At 36.6% G+C, this 19,308-nt stretch overlaps 1 protein-coding gene across 1 annotated transcript in view; it reads left to right on the top strand.

Annotated features, from left to right (window-relative positions):
• Positions 1 to 10,229, top strand: part of Nxt1 (NTF2-related export protein 1) — a 58,672-nt gene extending 48,443 nt beyond the window's left edge. Inside the window, exons 3-5 of the mRNA XM_083126322.1 lie at positions 4,475 to 4,619; positions 7,043 to 7,205; positions 9,944 to 10,229. Coding sequence (XP_082982448.1) covers positions 4,475 to 4,619; positions 7,043 to 7,205; positions 9,944 to 9,950 — 315 coding nt within the window. The 3' untranslated portion in view covers positions 9,951 to 10,229. The remainder of the gene's footprint in view (positions 1 to 4,474; positions 4,620 to 7,042; positions 7,206 to 9,943) is intronic.
• The last annotated feature ends 9,079 nt before the right edge of the window (positions 10,230 to 19,308 follow it).

Here is a 19,308-nt window from a genome sequence, read left to right as displayed (position 1 = left end):
AACCCAGTGGTTCGGATCCCACTTTAAACTGTAGGTCCAGTCCCAATTGGCGTGAATGTGCACATAAAGTGGACTTAAAACACCAAATGAGATAAAGTTGTATATCTAGTGGTTTTTGTTTTACCTGCATTGAGGAATTCATTTTCATGTAATACTATTAAAGGTATGAAAAAATTAAAACTGCATACATCAGAAGTATGTATATCCATAGCTTATGCTCAATTTCAAGTCATGGCCTCTCTCTACATTTCTCCTCCAATATATTTTACCTTGCTTGTTCTCTGGTTCATAATATGATAGATGTAAGCTGTATACTGTCAGGGTTTCCCCACACCTGGAGAACCTGGCAATCTCAGGGAACGTCATCTCATTGATTAATGAAGTACATCTGAAGAATAATATTAATAATAATAATAATATTAATATGATCAATATAATATTAATTAATATTGCAACTTCAATAACTTGCTTTTCACAAGCTACTTTGAAGATGCTATAGGCTTGAGCTATAGGTTTATTTTGGTTTCAGATTAGTCGATATTGTGTCAATTTTTAAACTTCTGTTTACTAAAAGAGTGAAAATATTTGTTCTATATATGATGTGTTTGAAATTTTATTTTATGAGCTGTAATACAGTTTAAAGAAAGTGTTTAACTGTCACTGTATTTTTAGGTCATGTAAATCACTGTTCAATATTTTTAATTATATATTTGCTTGGTGCGAATGAAATGTCCGCTTTAACGTCTGGTGTGAAACAAACCTCAACAATACCAGGATTGACTGAGGTCACGGGTCGAACGTCATAAAATCTGTATACGTCCAGCAAACTATTTGTAAGGTTTAACAGTGCATTTGGGCCAGGAATGGCAAATGAACACACCATTCGCCGCTGATGATGCAAAATGAGCCCCATGCCCATCGACCAACATCATGTTCGGATGAGCTCCTCAGGAACGCCGTGGAAGCGGACCCTCGGAAAAGTGTTCATGCCATTGCAGACGGGTTAGGCATTCACCATACCACTGCCATCCAGCAGCTCCATGCGATCGGTAAAGTGAAAAAGTTGGACTCATGGGTACCACATGATTTGACACCGGTTAACAAGACTCGCTGTCTGGAGGTGTGCAGTTCTCCGAGTGTAAGGAATAACCGGGATGGTTTACTGCATCGGATTGTCACTTCAGATGAAAAATGAATCTGCTATGACAATCGTAAACAATCAAGACAATGGTTGGATCCTGATCAACGTCCAGGGCGGTTTCCAAAACCACCTCTCCAGCCACGGAAGGTGTTGTTGCTGGTATGGTGGTCTATGGTGGGTGTGATCCATCATGTCTTTCTCAAGCGAGGTGAAACCATCAATGCAGATCGTTACAGTGCTGAACTCCATGAAATGCACCGGCAATGGTCCACAGGCATGCTGTCCTCACGTTGCACGACAATGCTTGCCAACATGTCGCACAAAGGACGGTGCAGGCTCTCCATGAGTTACAATATGAAACCCTTCCTCATCCAGCATATTCTCCCGACCTCTCCCACTGACTACCATCTCTTCCGGCATCTCGATCACTTCCTTACAGGGAAGATCTTCGCTGATGATTGGGCGGTGCAACATGCCATTGAGGAGTTCTTTGCGTTGCACACTTCAGACTTCTTTCGCCATGGAATCCAATTGTTGGCTGGGCGATGGCAAAAGTGTATGGCTGCAGACGGTGACTATTTTGATTAACCAGGTATTGTAGTTTTTATTTTTTTGGCCGTTGGCAATGACGCATCTGGGGCGGACATTTCATTTGCACCAAACCAATACAATTAATCAATATATTACTGTTGTAAGCCGTGAGATTTGAGTTTTTAGATTTAAAAGTTCATAAGTATCTGTCAGCTGTCAGCAAAATTAAATTCTAGAGAGACAACGAAAGTTAGGGGAGAGAGTTTTCACCAAGGTTCATTCTTTACGGCCCACCTGTGCAAGAATATGCGTTATGGAATATCTCAGTTTCCAGTTGTCGGATATACATGAAATTTGGACAACCGAAGCAGCATGTTATGAAAGACACCTGGATTTAATTTTGAGATGATTGACTGAGTATCATGGACGGAAGATCATATCTGTTATAAAAGGGGAAATAATGGGTGAAATACGGATCTGCAAGCGAAGCGCCGGAGAGACTGAGACTTAATGCAGCAGAGTTGAACAACCTTGCCGGAGAAGGAAGCGATGCTTACTTTAACGATATTCCAACTGACATTTTCAAAAGAGGTATAAAATCTTGGAAACCCAAAACGTCGACACAGTTTACCGAGAGCACCTCCGTATACCGTGGACTTAGCTTTTTTTGTGAACATCAGTGTGTGATTGCAAGTGAGTTGATACAGGGTGTGCTTACACCAATCACTGGAGGAAGTCGAAACAAGCTTGTGGTTCCATTATAATCTTACGCAGTTTATAGTTTTTTTTGTGAAATCAAAACATCACGGAACATCAAGAATCATGGAAGGATAGAGATTAGAGGGGACATTGGGTTCCCAATGCCCTGATGATACTGCCACTGCCATCCAGTGTGATGCTACAGCCGAACCAGCCGACACCAACATCCTTGATGTACCATGCTGTGGAAACCAGTCAGCAACGCCGCCAACACCATCCAATCGCCCAACCAGCCAATGCCCAGCAGTAACGATGGAGAGACACTCGACGTCTGAGGTGAGAATGCCCAGCCGTAATGACGTAGAGACGCCCAATGCTTGAGATGAAGGAACCCAAGCCAACGTTTGAGGGATGCCCGCCAGATGGAAGCGACGAGCCCGGAAACTCTTGCTGTCGGGGGCTGATGTCAGAGCGAAGGAGAGATACGCAACGTCGAGAGGAAGTGAAAGTGCCAAATATTATCACCCATCGTCGCGGTTGACATCCGAAGGAACATTTTTTTTGTCACAGTGGAACCTAGTGTGATTTGCCGTACCTTGGAAAGATGGACGACCCGATGATGTAGCAGAGTCTGGTAGAGTATTCTCCTGGCGATCCATATCCACATATGAACATATTGTTTTCGCTCATCGCCCTACCTGAAAAACCAAAGCCATATTGATTTGCGATTTTCGACGTGATTCGGAATGCCCAAACCTAACTTTCGTGTCTTGAAATTGAGTACTGTTATAATATAGGTCATTTTTGTGTTTGTTTTTAATCTCTTTTAATGGTTAACATTTAAATGTAAAGCTCCTTAATTGCATTAAATTCTATTGTAACTTGACAAAGTGTGCTCCATGGTAAAGTAAATTGCCGCCCAGTCTTTTGAATAGCTAATTGAGGGTTGACTGTTTAGTCTTTTGTTTGTTGAATAATATGTGTTAAAATTGTCCAGGTTGTGCAAGTGATATTTTTCTTCGTTATAGAGTTGTAACGTAATTTTTGCTCATGCCGAAGGCTAATTGAGATATTCCGGCAGCTAGAGTTTATTTGTGTATTGCGTCACACAGGGAAGTTGTAATTGTTTGGAAGGACGCGAGAGGGCTTTTGTAATTCATCCAAGATGACATTTTTTTACTCCTCTGGACACATGGCAAACCCTCCCTCACAACCTTCCTAAACCAAGTGAATGTCATGAAGCTCAATTTTGATTGCAGAGAGAATGATAGTCATCTACACTGTATTCAGCTTCATCTACATAGGTATACATATGTTGTACACAGGACATGTACACTTAACTAATAGGAATGCACATCGAGACAAAGTGTTACATAAGGGTCATTCAAATGAAACATCGACAGGGGTTGAGAATTAAACACTTTATGTATTGGACATCCTGCATTATATAATAATGACAGCATACTGAGAACAGTTCCAGTGAGCCTATACTTGGCACCCCCACTGCTTAGGCAATGGTCCCAATGCCCAACAATTTTTTGTTCACCCTTCACAAAGGAGGATGCTAAATGGAATGGAGCCGACACATGTATGGTTATATGGCAATTTTCCTTTACCATCATGTCCACAGCTTCAGTTGTTCCCTGATTGATTACAGGTGCCTGCGTAGGTAGTATGAGATCCGCTGTTCTTACCTTTCCCCCTCAAAACTTAACCCACCACTTGAACACAAGACTTTGTTTCAAACATGCTTCCTCATACCCTGATTGCATTTGACTAAATATTTCACTTCACCTTTGCACAGGAATTGGATCGAGGCACTTTGTGCCTTCTTGGACATATCCATTACATACCACTGTAGCAAGAACATCTTCCTCTACTCACCAGATGCTTTGCACAGACTGACAATGTTAATGCCATGTCCACATAAACTAGTGCAGTACTGCCACCATCCAGCCATCCCATCAAATATTTGCAGGATTGCTAACTCAGTCAGTGTTTCACTTGAATTTTGGTTATATTTTAAACAGATTATACATTTCCCATGGAGTTTATTTTTTAAGTGGTTCTTTACTGTGATGGTGTTTGTTTATTCGCTTCCAGTTGATGTCTAAATATTACCTAGATAATGGAGTGTTAGTTTGGAATGGAAATGGCACTTTCGGTAAGGACAGAATTCAAAAGTTTTTTGAAGAGCTTCCGCCATCTGAACACACTTTAACATCTTTGGACTCTCAGCCAGTATTTGGTAAGATTTTTTTCCATTTTCTTGGTACATTTTGTGTAGTTGTAGGGGTGTAAGAACTGTTATTTTCCATCTTATTTTCACAATACTGCACCAGAAAGTGCTGGCCAACCATAATTTGGCCCTAACATTTATTTGCTGCAAAATTTGGTTTTTAGAAGGGATAATGATTATTTGTCAGTTCATAGCACTGGCACGAGGTTTTTCTTTTTAAAATCATTGCTGCTCTTGGATAGTAAATATCTTTATGTAGGTAAGTACAGATAAAGTACTTATCAAGTCACATCTTGAACAAATAAAGTTCCATGTCATTGTCATTCGGCACAAAATATTTTCCACTCTGTTTAACAGATTTGATATCCTAGATATATCTCAGTAATGCCCTATAAAGTTACCTTAGATATTGAAATGTAAACTTAAATTCCTCATAAATAACATAAGTCCCAGTACTTGGTGAAAATTCTTCAATGATTCAACAATACCAGATATTTTGGTGGTTTAAATAGCTGAGAAATAGGAAAAACATCAAGTACTAATAATTTTTTTATTTGACTTGTAGGTTTCATTGAATATACATTACATTTTGCGCTCTCACACTTTGCACTTGAGCCAAAGTTAATAATTATAATTTAAAAGTTTTCTTGTGTTGAATTTTGGTAGAAGCAAATACACCTAAATGCCACAAAACAACTGTGAAGGAGAAAATGATAATGTGAAATTTAAACTGCAGAAATACTGAAAAATTACCATAGAAATTACTGAAGAAAGCATTCAAGAATTTTCACCAAGTACCGGGACTTTTGTTATTTATGAGGAATTTAAGTTTACATTTCAGTATCTAAGGTAACTTTATAGGGCATTACTGAGATTTATCTAGGATACCAAATTCTTATCTCTGTTAAAGAGATACCAAGTGGAAAATATTTTGTGAAGAATGAAGGACGAATGACATGGAACTTTATTTGTTGTTCAAGATGTGACTTGATAAGTACTTTATCTGTACTTACCTACATAAATATGTTTACTATCTGAGAAAAATTACAGTACTAGAAGGTATAGAATAGAAAAGGACTTCTCATCAACTTTCTATCCATGCTGATTAGTAGGGCCTGGATAGTTATGTACTTTAAATACCTAAAATATACACTTTAGAAGAACACCGGACCTTTTTGAAATGTTTTCTTTCATTTACAGTTTTCTTTCGTTACGGCAACACCCCTACATGTAAACGGATATTTATTATTTTTTCACCTCACATGTTTTAGCATGTAATAAATGTAACAGTTGCAGTTCTGATTTCTTGCACACACTCTTCATTATTTTACACTGCTGTTTTATAAGGGAAAGAAAAATATATTCCTTACAGATCATGATTATATTTGATTACAACATGATATGTCAAATTTTCAACGTTGAAACTCCTGTTTTTGGCATGTATATTTTTATACTCGTAAATAAACTTTCTACTTCACAAGATCGAAATGGACAACATTTAAGGCAGTACAATATCATCTATGGACTGTCCATTGCATTGTTGTAGTTTCTCACCCAAAAAGAGTTTGTTCAGTGTTCCCATGAGAATGATGATGAGAAGTGTTATCTCTTTGTTTTGAAAAAGAAAGTGCAGAATATACAGCAGTGAGGGAAGGAAATGGGAAGGTTTTTTTTATTAAGAAGACAATATGCCCCATCAGAGACATAAAATATGATTTGAATAGTTTGTTTGCTCTAAAATATGCAAAAACTTTATATTTATGATTCAATGTGTATTTGCATGTGCAATATGCAAAATGCATAATTATCTGGACCCTACTAATTAGTACAATCAATAACATTTATATCATTATAGTCCTCTAAATACGGAGAAACTAGTACTCACTTTTATCCGTGAAGCTGTTTTTTCTTCTTTTTCGATTAATTTCAGTGGCCTGCCACCATCCTCGTTGGAACTTGCTGCACTGTTGCTTGGCGTGCGTCTTTTGTTCGTAGTTCTCTGGCTGCCATTAGGTGCACTGTGCATCTTGGTGTGTCGTCTGCTATTTCCGGGCGATAACTGCTGTAGACGACACACCAAGATGCACAGTGCACCTAATGGCAGCCAGAGAACTACGAACAAAAGACGCACGCCAAGCAACAGTACAGCAAGTTCCAACGAGGATGGTGGCAGTGGCCACTGAAATTAATCAAAAAAGAAGAAAAAACAGCTTCGCGGATAAAAGTGAGTACTAGTTTCTCCGTATTTATATACGTCTCTCTTTTCCCAATTATGAATAGTCCTCTAAGTTAACAAGTTCCTCTCGATTACATCAATTAAAGTGAAAAACATGAGCATCAAAAATATTTTCTATAATGAAGATTTGGTCATTTAATTGTATCTCTCGTGTGTAAGAAAATACATTTATTTGTGTCCTTATTGTTTCATACAGATGCTGCTGTAAGCAACCAGTTAACATTCTTAATCCAAGTTGGTGGATTTGTTAAGTTCCAAGACAAACAATCTCGTCCATTCCAGCAGAATTTCATGATCACCGCTCAAGGAGATAAGTGGAAGATTGTTAGTGACTGTTTTCGTCTGCAGGAAATAGTTTTGTAAGTTTACAAGCTGCTTTTTCCTTAAATGTTAAGTATATTATACAGGGTGGTCCATAAGTTTGGAAACACCCACCTAAAACATTTACGAACGGTGAAACGGGAATAAAACAGGGCCAAACATGATGCACAGAAGAGGACACTGTGCATGTTATGCGACCATCTTTGATTCAACGTCAGTATTTTAAATGGGAAGGTGGGAATGCAATATATAAAAATGGGCTAGAATTTCAAGAGAAACACGTTGGTATGATTCCCACGATGATACTTCATACACCACACAACACCATCACTTTCACCAAGGCAACCATTTTGGATGGGTCTAGCCAGTGTTGGTTTGTCTGACCAGTAACGGCAGTTTTGTTTGTTTACCTCCCCACTGACATAGAAGTACGCTTCATCACTAGAGAGCATGTGATCTGTGAAACCAGGATTCATCCATAATTGCTGTGTTCCCCACTCAGCAAATTCCACTCTACAATCTGGGTCATCCTGCGTGAGGTCGTGTTGCAACTGGATTTTGTATGGCTACCATTTACAGGCAGTCAAAATCCTCATTATCGATGTCCTGCTAATCCCACATTCCTTTCCTGTGACAGTCGACTGGTGCTACATTGAGGACTCTTTGCAAACGATGCAAGAACGCTGGTTGTCTGTCTTTGGTTGTTCCACTTTTGGTTTATCAGCAACTGTGCTGGTTTCCCAAAATTTAGTGATCAACTTTGTCACAGCACTATGTGGGATTGGTTGCCTGTCAGGGTGACGTTGGTTGAAATCGTCTACAATAACACAATAGGATCGCTCACCAGACATCAAAACAATCTTGACGCGTTCTTCTGGCGATAATTTCATCATCTTGCAAGCCACGTGGAACGTGACAAGTATTTTTCAAACAAATGCCCTTCAGAGCCTATACGAAACAAAGTTATGTCTTAAACAGGTTCAGAATTAAATTTACACAAAAATGAATCATACCAACGTGTTTCTCTTGAAATTCTAACCCATTTTCATATATTGCATGCCCACCTTACAATTTAAAATACTGAAGTTGTATCCAACATGGTGAATTTCAAGATGACCACCATTTTGATCACATACCTTAGCTGGTATCCCCTCCCTTCTCTGGTATAGTGCACTCTTGCAAACATGAAGATACATTAAACTGCTCATAACAGAGCATAAAATACAATAAACATTAAACAAAAGATATATATTACAAACAGGGTGCATTATTACATATAATAACAAAGAAATTACGCTTTCCTTCACAAAAATAAATACATCAGTGACACATTTTCAACTGGTGACGTCACATAAAAATGTGGATCATATCAACCACTATGCAATATGTGTGCACTGGGAGGGCCAATATTTGTCTCTTGGCTGCTACATCTGTAAATTTTGTTAGCTAGTTGTAAAATATGTCACTACAAACCTGTAAACTCATAACAGTAACTTGAAGTGAATTAGGTTAGCTGTAATTTGAAAAAAGCCAAAATTTCCGTTTTTTTTTAATGGCAGCCTTTTTTTTCCTCAAAAAAAACGTCCATTCAAAAAAGCAGGCTTTTTTGCAACACTAGGTAAGATTCGTGGTGGAAGCTCTAAATTTCCAGTGTTGACCCAGCATTGTGAGGGCAATTGTGGAGGTACTTGAAAGGAATTTGAGGGATCTGGTCTCTATGTTAACTGGGATATGTTAACACTAAGAAATAGAGTAGATATTTTTTGACGATGCTGCTGATATATCATCATGATATTTTGACAATATATATCCTGTCGGTGATATATATCATCACATTTTGGCGATATACATATATCATGACGAATCAAACGTGGTTGTTACTACATGAAATACGTACTCTTCTGTTTGTGACAGGAAAATGTCCACGATATATATCACCAAAATATTGTGACGATATATATATCTCTGACATGATACATATCGTGGAGACGATATATCGCCAATATCACAACACTGAAAAAATATTGTATTTTATCATCTGTGATGTTTGGAGGCACATATTTTTGGTAAATAAAGAAGCAAAATTTTGGCACAAAAACATTTTCAGTTTCAAGAGCGGAAAATAAAATAAAATTTCGGTGTTATAGCTGTGAAAAATGGATCAAAAGCCGTATATAAAATTACATTTTAGTTTTAAAATTGTGAACATAATCCAAAATTTTATTTAAAAACTGCACTTATTACAAAATAAAAATAACCCTTCTAATAGCACATTTATGTAGTTACTAGAGTATTAAGTTTATTCCTGTATAAAGGGGTCCATTCTTGCTTCGGAAATATTTACAGCAGAATTTATCAATTTTCCGTGAATTTCATAACTCCCAGGATAATTCAATCTTCAGAAAGTGCCTCATCAGTAAATTAAACTCTTAAGTTTCATGTTTAGGAGTCAATTTTGCATTTTGCAGTTCAATTCGCATTATTTCAGGACAAAACAAAAACATGAAAAATTAACATTACAATGTGTTATTTCACATTTCATGTTTTCGTCAGAAATTAAATATGCTTGCCCCTAGTGATGTTATTTTCTTGATATACCTAATTTCAGATATAGTCCATCCCTAGTTATATCATTCTCTGCCAAAGTATATTTGTACTCGCTACTTTTAAAATAGTAACTTTTCATCATATGTTTAGATACTTTAATCATAAGGTGACATTATGAAACTACATTCAGTATCATTGACACTATTTGTACTCTTTTTTGTTCTTCCAGGTCATAATGAATGCTATTGTGCAACATATTTTGGTTACCAGTTCCATGGTGATTTTGTTAGAGTGTGTGGATGTTGAACTCAAAATGTGAAGAGTGAGAACATTTTATATCCACTTAAAAATGTACAGTGACGACACCTTAGTGTTGAATGTTTTGCCAATTTAGTGATCTAAAGATTGCAGAGAACTTTCTATAAAACATTGCTTGCAAGTGTAATGGATGGAAAATTTACCTTACACGCTTGCCAAAGGATTATGTATATGTATGTGGAAAAATAAAATTTATTTTTAACAACTCTTGTGTGAAGTGTAAGTATAAATTTAAAGCTATTAGTCAGTAAAAGCTGAAAAATTGTAAAATTTGCCAAAATTGGTCTCTTGGTGGACAACCATGTTAGTGGTCATTTTTTGATCTTGCCATCAAAGTTCTTCGGTTCAAGGCCCAGCATGTGCACGAGTGTTATTCATCAATTTCATCTAATTACACAGGTCTACAAAAAAAATATTTCTTTTAGTTGCCAAGGATTTTTGAATGAAGTTGGGATATTTTGGTTGTTCCGAATCTAAAATGAACATTAGTTTTGCCAAGTTGGCTCTAGATCTTAAGACACTTGGTAACCTTTGATTTTAAGCTTATCTCAATAAGAACTGTAGATGATGACAATGCAATACGTCTTGCTTTTTATTTTAGACTATAAAAATGTTATTTTTTAGTTACAAAGTAAAATATGCCATCCTTCAATTTTCGAGTGAAATTGCCATGTCATACAATTTGAATGGGATTCAGTGAAGCCTTCTGAAATTGGTAAACAATTTATTTACAGTATAGCTTCTAATAACATTTTTTCTTAATGAACTCAGAAATGACCAAAATGTCACTTACCATGTTTTACACCCGAGCTCTTCAGTTGCACTGGATATATTTATTAAATGTTTTTTTAAATGATTTTTGGGGGATTCCCCATTCCCCCTCCATATACACACCGTATGTGCATAAATTTTATATCATCTGAATCTGTGATTCATTCCACGAACAACGGTATACTACTCATCGCTCTAGGGCAATTAGCCTCCGATCTACACTCATTTCATTGAAACACTGCATTTTGCTCAAAATCGGCTCTAGCAAATGGCCTTGGGCTCCAAAAGGTTAATCTGTCACAGAGTCAAGTTAATGTGCAATGTTATGAAATAAAATACTAATAATAAATATGTAAATATTTTAATATTATAATTGCACAAGGTGTGTAAGGGGTGACCTTCCACATAGTACACCCTGGACTGTATTTTGCAGACTAACGAGGCTCTGGCGACTGGCCCTATGGTCAGTATAATTCTGTGTGTTGTCCTGTGTTTTGTCGTTATATGTGCTGAGTGTCCCTTTACAGCCTCAGCTTTTAACCAAAGTCAGAAAATTTTAAGATTTTAGTTGTACGGCATTACAGTTATGCCACTTTAGTTATGGTAAGGGGCCTGACCCCGTATAGTATGATGGGTGTAAAATAGCCTTTGTGCTGACGCACCAAAAATTTTGAATTCAAATTCAAATAATTATACAAATCATTCAGTCCTAAAAGCATATCACTTTCTTCAGTAATTGACGTTTCTGTGCCAGCGCTGCTAAATTTTCACATTTCATCTGATTTATACGAGGGGCATCCAGAAAGTAAGTTCCAATTAGCAGGGACCTTTATTTTTTGCAAACGTGATAACAGTGTACAATGTTAATTGCTGCGAAGTAGTGCTTAGGAATGTGCAGAGATGTCTGGACACAATTCTCACCCGTTCCAAATAGTGAAATAATGCTAATATGGCATAAAATGGGAATTGTTGGGATTTTTTGCCTATTTTCAAAACTGTACTTAAACATCGAAAAAATACCTTGAAATGTAACATTCTTGTATTTGTTTTGGCTTATAGAAACAAATGTGCGATATTTGTGTGTATAAAATGTGCAAGTTTTCCAACATTTTTATCCGAAAGAAAACTATAATGTATCCAATGTACACATTAAATCATATATTTCCCACGATTTTTTTACTTCTATCAGAACAATTTGCACCACAGAGCAAAGTGGCAGGGTTCTGACAAAAGATCGAGTGTGTATCTACCGTGTCACGGGAGCCGCATCATTAGTACAGGGTGTCAGGCTTAGACCTTTAACATTACAAAAGAGCATAATTTTGCAGAGAAACCCAATTTTATTACCAAAATTTACATTTTGGTAGAAAAACTCATGCATTTTTTTTGCCCCAGCACCAGCACTTCACACAACCTCGATATGAGTCCCCCTGTGGCACGGCAGATGTCGAACCGATATTCCAATTCCTTCCAGGTACTCACTAGCATTTGAGGGGTCACATTGTTAATCGCCTGATGAATTCTGTTACGCAGATCTTCCCAAGTTCTCGACGTGCATACTGTAGACTTGGTCCTTGCTGAACCCCCAAAAGAAAGAGTCTAAGGGGGAAAGAGAAAGAGTGCTGAGGCCAAGCAAGTGGTTTAGATCCTCTTCCTATCCATCTTCTGGGAAAATGCTCATCGAGAAATTCTCGTACAATGTTAGCAAAATTTGCCGGGGCTCCGTCTTGTTGGAAAAGGGTTTCTGGAGGCATTTGAGGCACAGCGTAATGCTGAAACATGTCTAAATAATTCGTTCCTCTCACTGTTTCTTCAGCAAAGAAGAACGGACCTATTATCTTCTCTTTCATTAAACCACACCACACATTAACTTTTGGTGAGTCTCTCATAATTTCACGAAACTCACGAGGATTGTCACTTCTCCACATACGGCAACTTTGCCACATGTGTGGAATGCAGCTTCATCAGAAAAGAACACCTTGTCCAGAAAAGCATTGTTGTTGTCAATTTCGGTTAACATTTTGCCCGAAGACGTCTGTCTTTTAGGTTTATCATCAGGATAATTTTGTTGATCTAACTGGATCTTATACGCCCGTAGATGTAACCTTTTGTGCACAATGTCATGGATAGTAGACCGAGGAATGTTGAGCTCTAAACTTGCTCGTCTTATTGATTTTCTTGGACTTTGTGTGAATGCAGTGCAAATCACTTAAATGGTTTCCTCTGATACCTTCTGCTTCGCGTACTTCCCGTGCACCGACACAACACTTTCTGTTTCTCTTAGTTGTTTATCCCACTTAGCAATACTCAAATAGGAAGGGACATTGTCGTGACGTTGAAGATTGAATTCACGCTGAAAAGCACATTGAACAAGCTTCACAGATTTGTTTGCTGCCAGTGAAAGAATGCAGAACACTTTCTACTGAACCGTCCACTCCGCCATATTGGAATTTATGCGTTACACACGCAAGCGCGTCACGTCAACTCGAAGTACTGGTGATTCTCGCAAATGGCCATAGTTGCCAGCACCATACAAACAATAAGTTTCATCTGAAGTTGAATGTAACTAAAGTTATACTGTTAAAGGTCTAAGCCGGACACCCTGTATTTATGGTGCGAGAAGTATTTTGAATTCCCGTGCTAAGTGGTGTGATTTTTGGCAGGGATTGAGTGCTCACCTACCACCATAGGGGAGTCCTAACATCGGCATTTGTAGAGCGATAAATAATGGAAAATAACTTCCTTAAATATCGGTTCGAACATATAAAACTGTCATGAAGATATATACATAGACAATGTGACCTACAATTGAAAATGATAGTTTAAAAGTACAGTGGAAGTGTATGTTTTGGTATATTTGGCAGAAAAATGTTCTAAAATAAGAACCCGAATTTTGGAAAATAGAACACTAAAAAAGAAAAAGATAATGCCAATTTTTGGTGCCGTAATATATCGATTTCTGTCATATAAGATTGATTGATTGATTTAGAATTTGTGGGTGCACCACCAAGTATGGCCATTATGCACGCTTCAGTATATATCGGAAAAAAAACCTTATATAGAACCCTTACCTTAAAATTAGAAGGAGGTATTAAAAATAACTTTCCCAAAATAACTTCCTAGGTATCAAACTCTCACAAAGAGGCATAACCCATGAGGCCTAAAATTTGAAACAGTACTTTAAAAACACCATGAAAGTATAAATGTAGGTATATTCCCCAGAAATGCACTAAAATGAAAATGTGAAATGAGGAGGGGGGAATGGCACCAATTTAGAAATAAATAACGAAAAATCAAGATCCTACCGATTAGGCATAAATAAAACAAAATATCAGTAGTAATGTATTTTACTTAGTTTATTTAGTTTATAATTGTCAGGGAAAATGTAAATTTTGTCCTGGAAAACCTGGAAAACTCAGGGAATTTCATTTCTGCTTGTTTGTAGCCACCCTTTTTTTTTTCAAAATTTTGAATTTTTGGGAGCTATAGAAAAAAAGGAGGCTCAGGCACCTCATATGTTTAACAATTTTCAGATTTACCCAGCACAGCACAGTAAACATAGGAACTATGGTTAAGGTGTTTTGCCCCCTTGATGGTTATTTTGTGCCCCGAATATGAGAAATTACGTAAAATTTCTATTGGGATTATTGTAGTATAGTATGGAAACTACTAATCTGGAAGCTACAATGATAATAAACTAATTGAAAGAGCATTTATTTTTTAAGAAAATGGTTTTTGAATCATTACATTTGGAATTATAGAACAGAAGTTACAACGATTTTTGTAAAGGTCTAAAAACACTAAAATCACCGCACACCACCAATTGGAAATGGCTGCCAGATCCAAACGCATGCCTGAAAAAATTTTCACTGTTGGTTTTGAACACTTGAAAGAGATTAAAATGTTAGTAATTTTAAAAATGGTGAGGCGACAAATTAGTTCAAAATTTGTCGAAATTCTATGGAATGATCCTGCTAAGCCTTGTCTACTAAGAGGAAGTAAACTGTCCTAGCCCTATTTTTGGCAGTTGTGCGGCAGACTGTTCCTGGGATCTTCAACGTGATTGTTCTGGTACCCTATACACAAGAAGATATCCGAAACTACGTTTTTCTCTTCATTAAGCATTATTAGAGGTGAGATTTCATGCCTTTTTTGTGTATTTAAAGGGACAGACATATCTCAAACTAAAGCCACTGTAGAAAAACTGATGTCATATTCGAAATCACGGTGGCAAAGTTAACCTAAAATGACTCAAATTTCATTGGCAATAAAAAGTTTGTTTACCAGTGTTATCATTCTAGCCAATAGTGACAATAAATAACAAATAGAATACAAAAATTTCCTACATTTTTAAAAAGTTTTCAGTGAGGGGGAGATTGTCTGCATTTTGAGATTGCTGCAAATATCATGTAATGTGGACATTCAAATATAAATTTAACCTTTATTCCCGTTGAAGCCAGCACATTTTCAAGCTTGCATTTTTCAAAATTGCCTCAAAGTACAAAAAAAAAAATCTTAGCTTAAGAACTAATTGTCATAGAGAGATGAAATTTGTTTTCTTTTCTTTCTTAAATGCTGGGCTTCTAGCGGAGATAAAATGTATACATTGTACCTCCCAATAATTAGTGTTAAAAGAAGAAGAAGAAAGCAAAATTTTAAAAATTGGCATTGGACCGTGTGACCCCCTCAATAGACCAAAGTGAATGAAAAAATCTAGTATGTAGTGGTGGTACATTCCTACAACCATGCAAAGTTTCATTGAAATCAGACTGATACTTCGTGAGTAAAAATATAACATTATATAAAGTGGCAGTGTTGCTAGCTTTGGGACGATGTCCGAAATTTCGCTTCTTGCATCGGCCTTATGGATGCTGGATGGACCAAATTTGGAGGGAAACAATGTAAGAGACCACTCTGTGAGGATAAATAATGCACGTGCCACAACTTTGAAGAAAGAAAACCTGAAATTATAGTGTTTGGAAATTTTGCGTAATTACAGAAAATTTCCAAATTTGGCCCTTTGCCCCGCCTTCCCCCTTGGTCCTCTAAATGTTGGGTGTTTCTTAAAATGGTGCTTTTTACGCATTCTTACATTTAGAATGTAAATTTTTCTGAAAGATACAGCTGTTTTGAAGTTGTAGCCACTTTTGCGTGTTCATCATAGTAACAATGGATATATTGTTTTGTAGTTCTATAATGTCGTACCTTCATATGTACATAAAAGTTTAAAGGAGAGAAAACTGAAATGGCATGTGTAGTTTTCAAGAAATGGCACATTAATTGCTGACGTGCGCTGCTGGTCGAAATATCGACCAACTGTCGTCAACGGAAATACAGGCGTGTTTCCAAAACCTACCATCTGGGCACTAAAGGTTAAACAGAGAAAGTAATGAATTGTTTGTTTCAGAATCTACAAGTAACAAAATACCAATTATCCAGTTCTTGCTTACTTCCCATGTGTTTACACTGTAAATGCAGCTCATGGTAGAGTCATCAGAACTGCAGAATGATAAAATGATTGAATGATAGTAAACTGAATTCAAGTGTTCTCGATGAACATATTTTGTAAAATTCAAAAGAATATTCTCAATTTACCCTTGTTTCAACATGAACAAAGGCCTGTTTAGCTTAATCATATTCTTTATTTTTTTGTCCTCACCTAAGTAACATAATTCTAGTTAAATTTTCCAATAATTTCATCACACAAAAAAGTTCAAAAATGGATGTTTGTTTTATTGCTTTGACAAATATTTAAGTACCTTCTCGTTGGAATAGGGTATTGCTCTCAACCTGTAATCAAAGGGTTGTAAGTTAATTCCTGATTAACAGGGAACGGATTTATATGTAAATACATATTTATGTATGAAGCTGAAATTAGTTATATTTTGTATTATCTTTGTGCATCATAACATGTAGACTCAAAAAGTTGTTTTTATTTTCCATATTTGTACATATATTAGGTTGTGGTTCATATTTGAGTTATTTTTACATATTTCAGAACATTTTTCAACATATATTCCATATTCATGCAATAACTCCATTTTTAATGTTACACCTCCCAACTGTTTGCTTTTGCTTTTGTAAAATTCCTGTTTATTTGCAATTGTTGTCAACAATAGAGAATGAGGGTTCAAGCATCGGCTCCTGGTTGTTACACACATTATTTTGACAATGTTGGAAGAGAGTCCCAAGTCGAGCAGCCCATTACTAACCCCACTCTCACTACTAGTTGAATGCCCGGCAGCAGTGAAGCACACATACAAAATTTTCTTCTGGTTTCTTGTCAAGACAGTCATGGTAACAGTTACAATGCTGAGACTGTATTTTATGTAGCTCGCGTAGTTTCTTTTATTAAAAAGGTAAGTTTTTTACAATTTTAAGTCCATATTTAACTCCATATTTTTGTGAAAATAACTAAATATGTATTTACAGATTTAGCACATTTTTACTGTTCCCTGCTGATAGCCTAGCTCAGCATAGCATATAGTGGATGTAAGCATACATTATTGTTATATTTGGCACTTTCCAGTGAAGGCACAATGTAGGCAGTTAACACATTCCTGATGTGCGACAGGCATAATTACAATTTCTGTCTAATAAGATGGGCAACAACCATAGCCGAACCTTCGCTGTACACTCATGTTGTGAGTGAATGATGGCAAGTGTCTCTTGTGCACCACCTCTTTCAAATTTCAACTGCTAGATGTTGTTGCATGTGTTTTGTTTTCTTCGTTGCTGAATTTTAATTGTACTCTTGTCGAATTACATTTGTTTTGCTTATGATCTTGAGAATAGCTTTGAACAATTTATATGCACATTGTTGAAATTCTTCAGAAGGATTCCTTCTTGGATTTCACAGTGAGGAAGGTTTCTTACATTTTGTGTTATTAATTATTTTGGGAGTTTCCTGCACCTGCAAATTAACTTATCCCTTACTGCTCTCCCAAAGGCAGAAACACCAATGGTCGAGTACCAGCAGCACTTTGAGCTCTGCTCTCAGTACCCCAATTTTAATGTGTGTTACACAGATGGGTCCTAATCTGTGGAATCAATTGGATGCACCTGTGACGTACTCAACGTGTGTCAGTACACACTATGGGAGTTTCGTCACCTTGATGAATAGGTATGCTAAATGGAAACTACCACATTACGAACAATCCCATTTAGATGAACACTGAAATTAGTTTAATTCTGCCCACAATTTCAATGTAACCCATTACTCTGGTAGCGCTGGTTGCTGTGTCCGATAATCTACAGGATTACGTATCAATAGGCATACTAAGCAATAAAGTAAAAATTTGCATACATGTTCACTTCATTCAATTACATGAAATTCGTAGAGAAACAAGTAAGTTACACCCAACTGAAATTGTATTTTCTGTGATTGAAGTGCCAATTTACATCAGTTCACCCTATATGTGAAACTGAATAACTCGCATACTATTTACGGTTCATGAAAACTGAATAGTAAACAACAATTCCCATTCCAATTGATAAAATTTTGATTCACCATACAATTTTACCCTCTCTCTTGGACCTGACTCGCTTGTGTTAATATCAGCTGATGTACAGAAAACTGGGTCTCAAGAAAAGTTACCCAAGGGAGGCTGTGTGCATAGATTAAGATCTGAACTTCAGTGAACATAACCCTTTAGCCTGACCTAATTGATAACCCAACTGTCAAAATATTACTGGGCATTATTCATACTTAAGTGACCAGCACAAAATGAACTTCTTCCTGAAAAGCAACATTTACATTAATTCATATATGTATATTCATAATGCTCAGAAGGTTGTTTTGATAAATGTCAACACAATGATATGAGATATTAATATGTTTTATTATTACTAGAGAGGAAAATAAACCAATAAACTAATTTTCAGTACTTATAGCATTCAATTTACCTACTGTGCCCTATAGCAGGTTACATATTGTTTCATTCAACTTGAAGAAAATTATTACTCTCTGTGACTAAAATAACAAAAGAAAATGCGATACAATGAATCAGCTGTTTTAGGCTGTCATCTCATGACCTAATAATCCAGCACAATTAATTCGACAAGTTCTATCGATTACTTTTGTGGATATAATTAAAGAAATTCAATAACAGAACTTTGTTTATACCTCGCTTGAACCTATATTAATTATTTAGTCCTTAATAGATCGTGTATTCAATATTGAAACACTACTGCAAAACTTCAACTTTTCGTGCTTACAGCAGGCAAAGTTATTTCTATATGCAGCACAATGTTTTACCCTTGTTCAGCTAACAAAACTCTGACAACATAGTAATAATATGAATTGTGTGCATTAAGTAGAATATTCAACGAATATTTACATTTAACGATTTACAGTTTGCAATTGCTGATCAGCTGTATTTTTACGCCAATATGGCTACCCCACGCGCTGCTTTCCCGCTCAAACTAACGGTGCGATGCATACTGATTAATGGCCATTAACGACGCACACGAATGCTAGCATATTTTGCGAAGTAGAAATCTTTA

Source organism: Lepisma saccharinum, chromosome 8 (assembly GCF_977018435.1).
Source record: "Lepisma saccharinum chromosome 8, izLepSacc3.1, whole genome shotgun sequence".
NCBI lineage: Eukaryota > Metazoa > Arthropoda > Insecta > Zygentoma > Lepismatidae > Lepisma > Lepisma saccharinum.
Note: the sequence above shows the minus strand (reverse complement) of the source record. Positions and strands in the feature narration are given on the sequence as shown.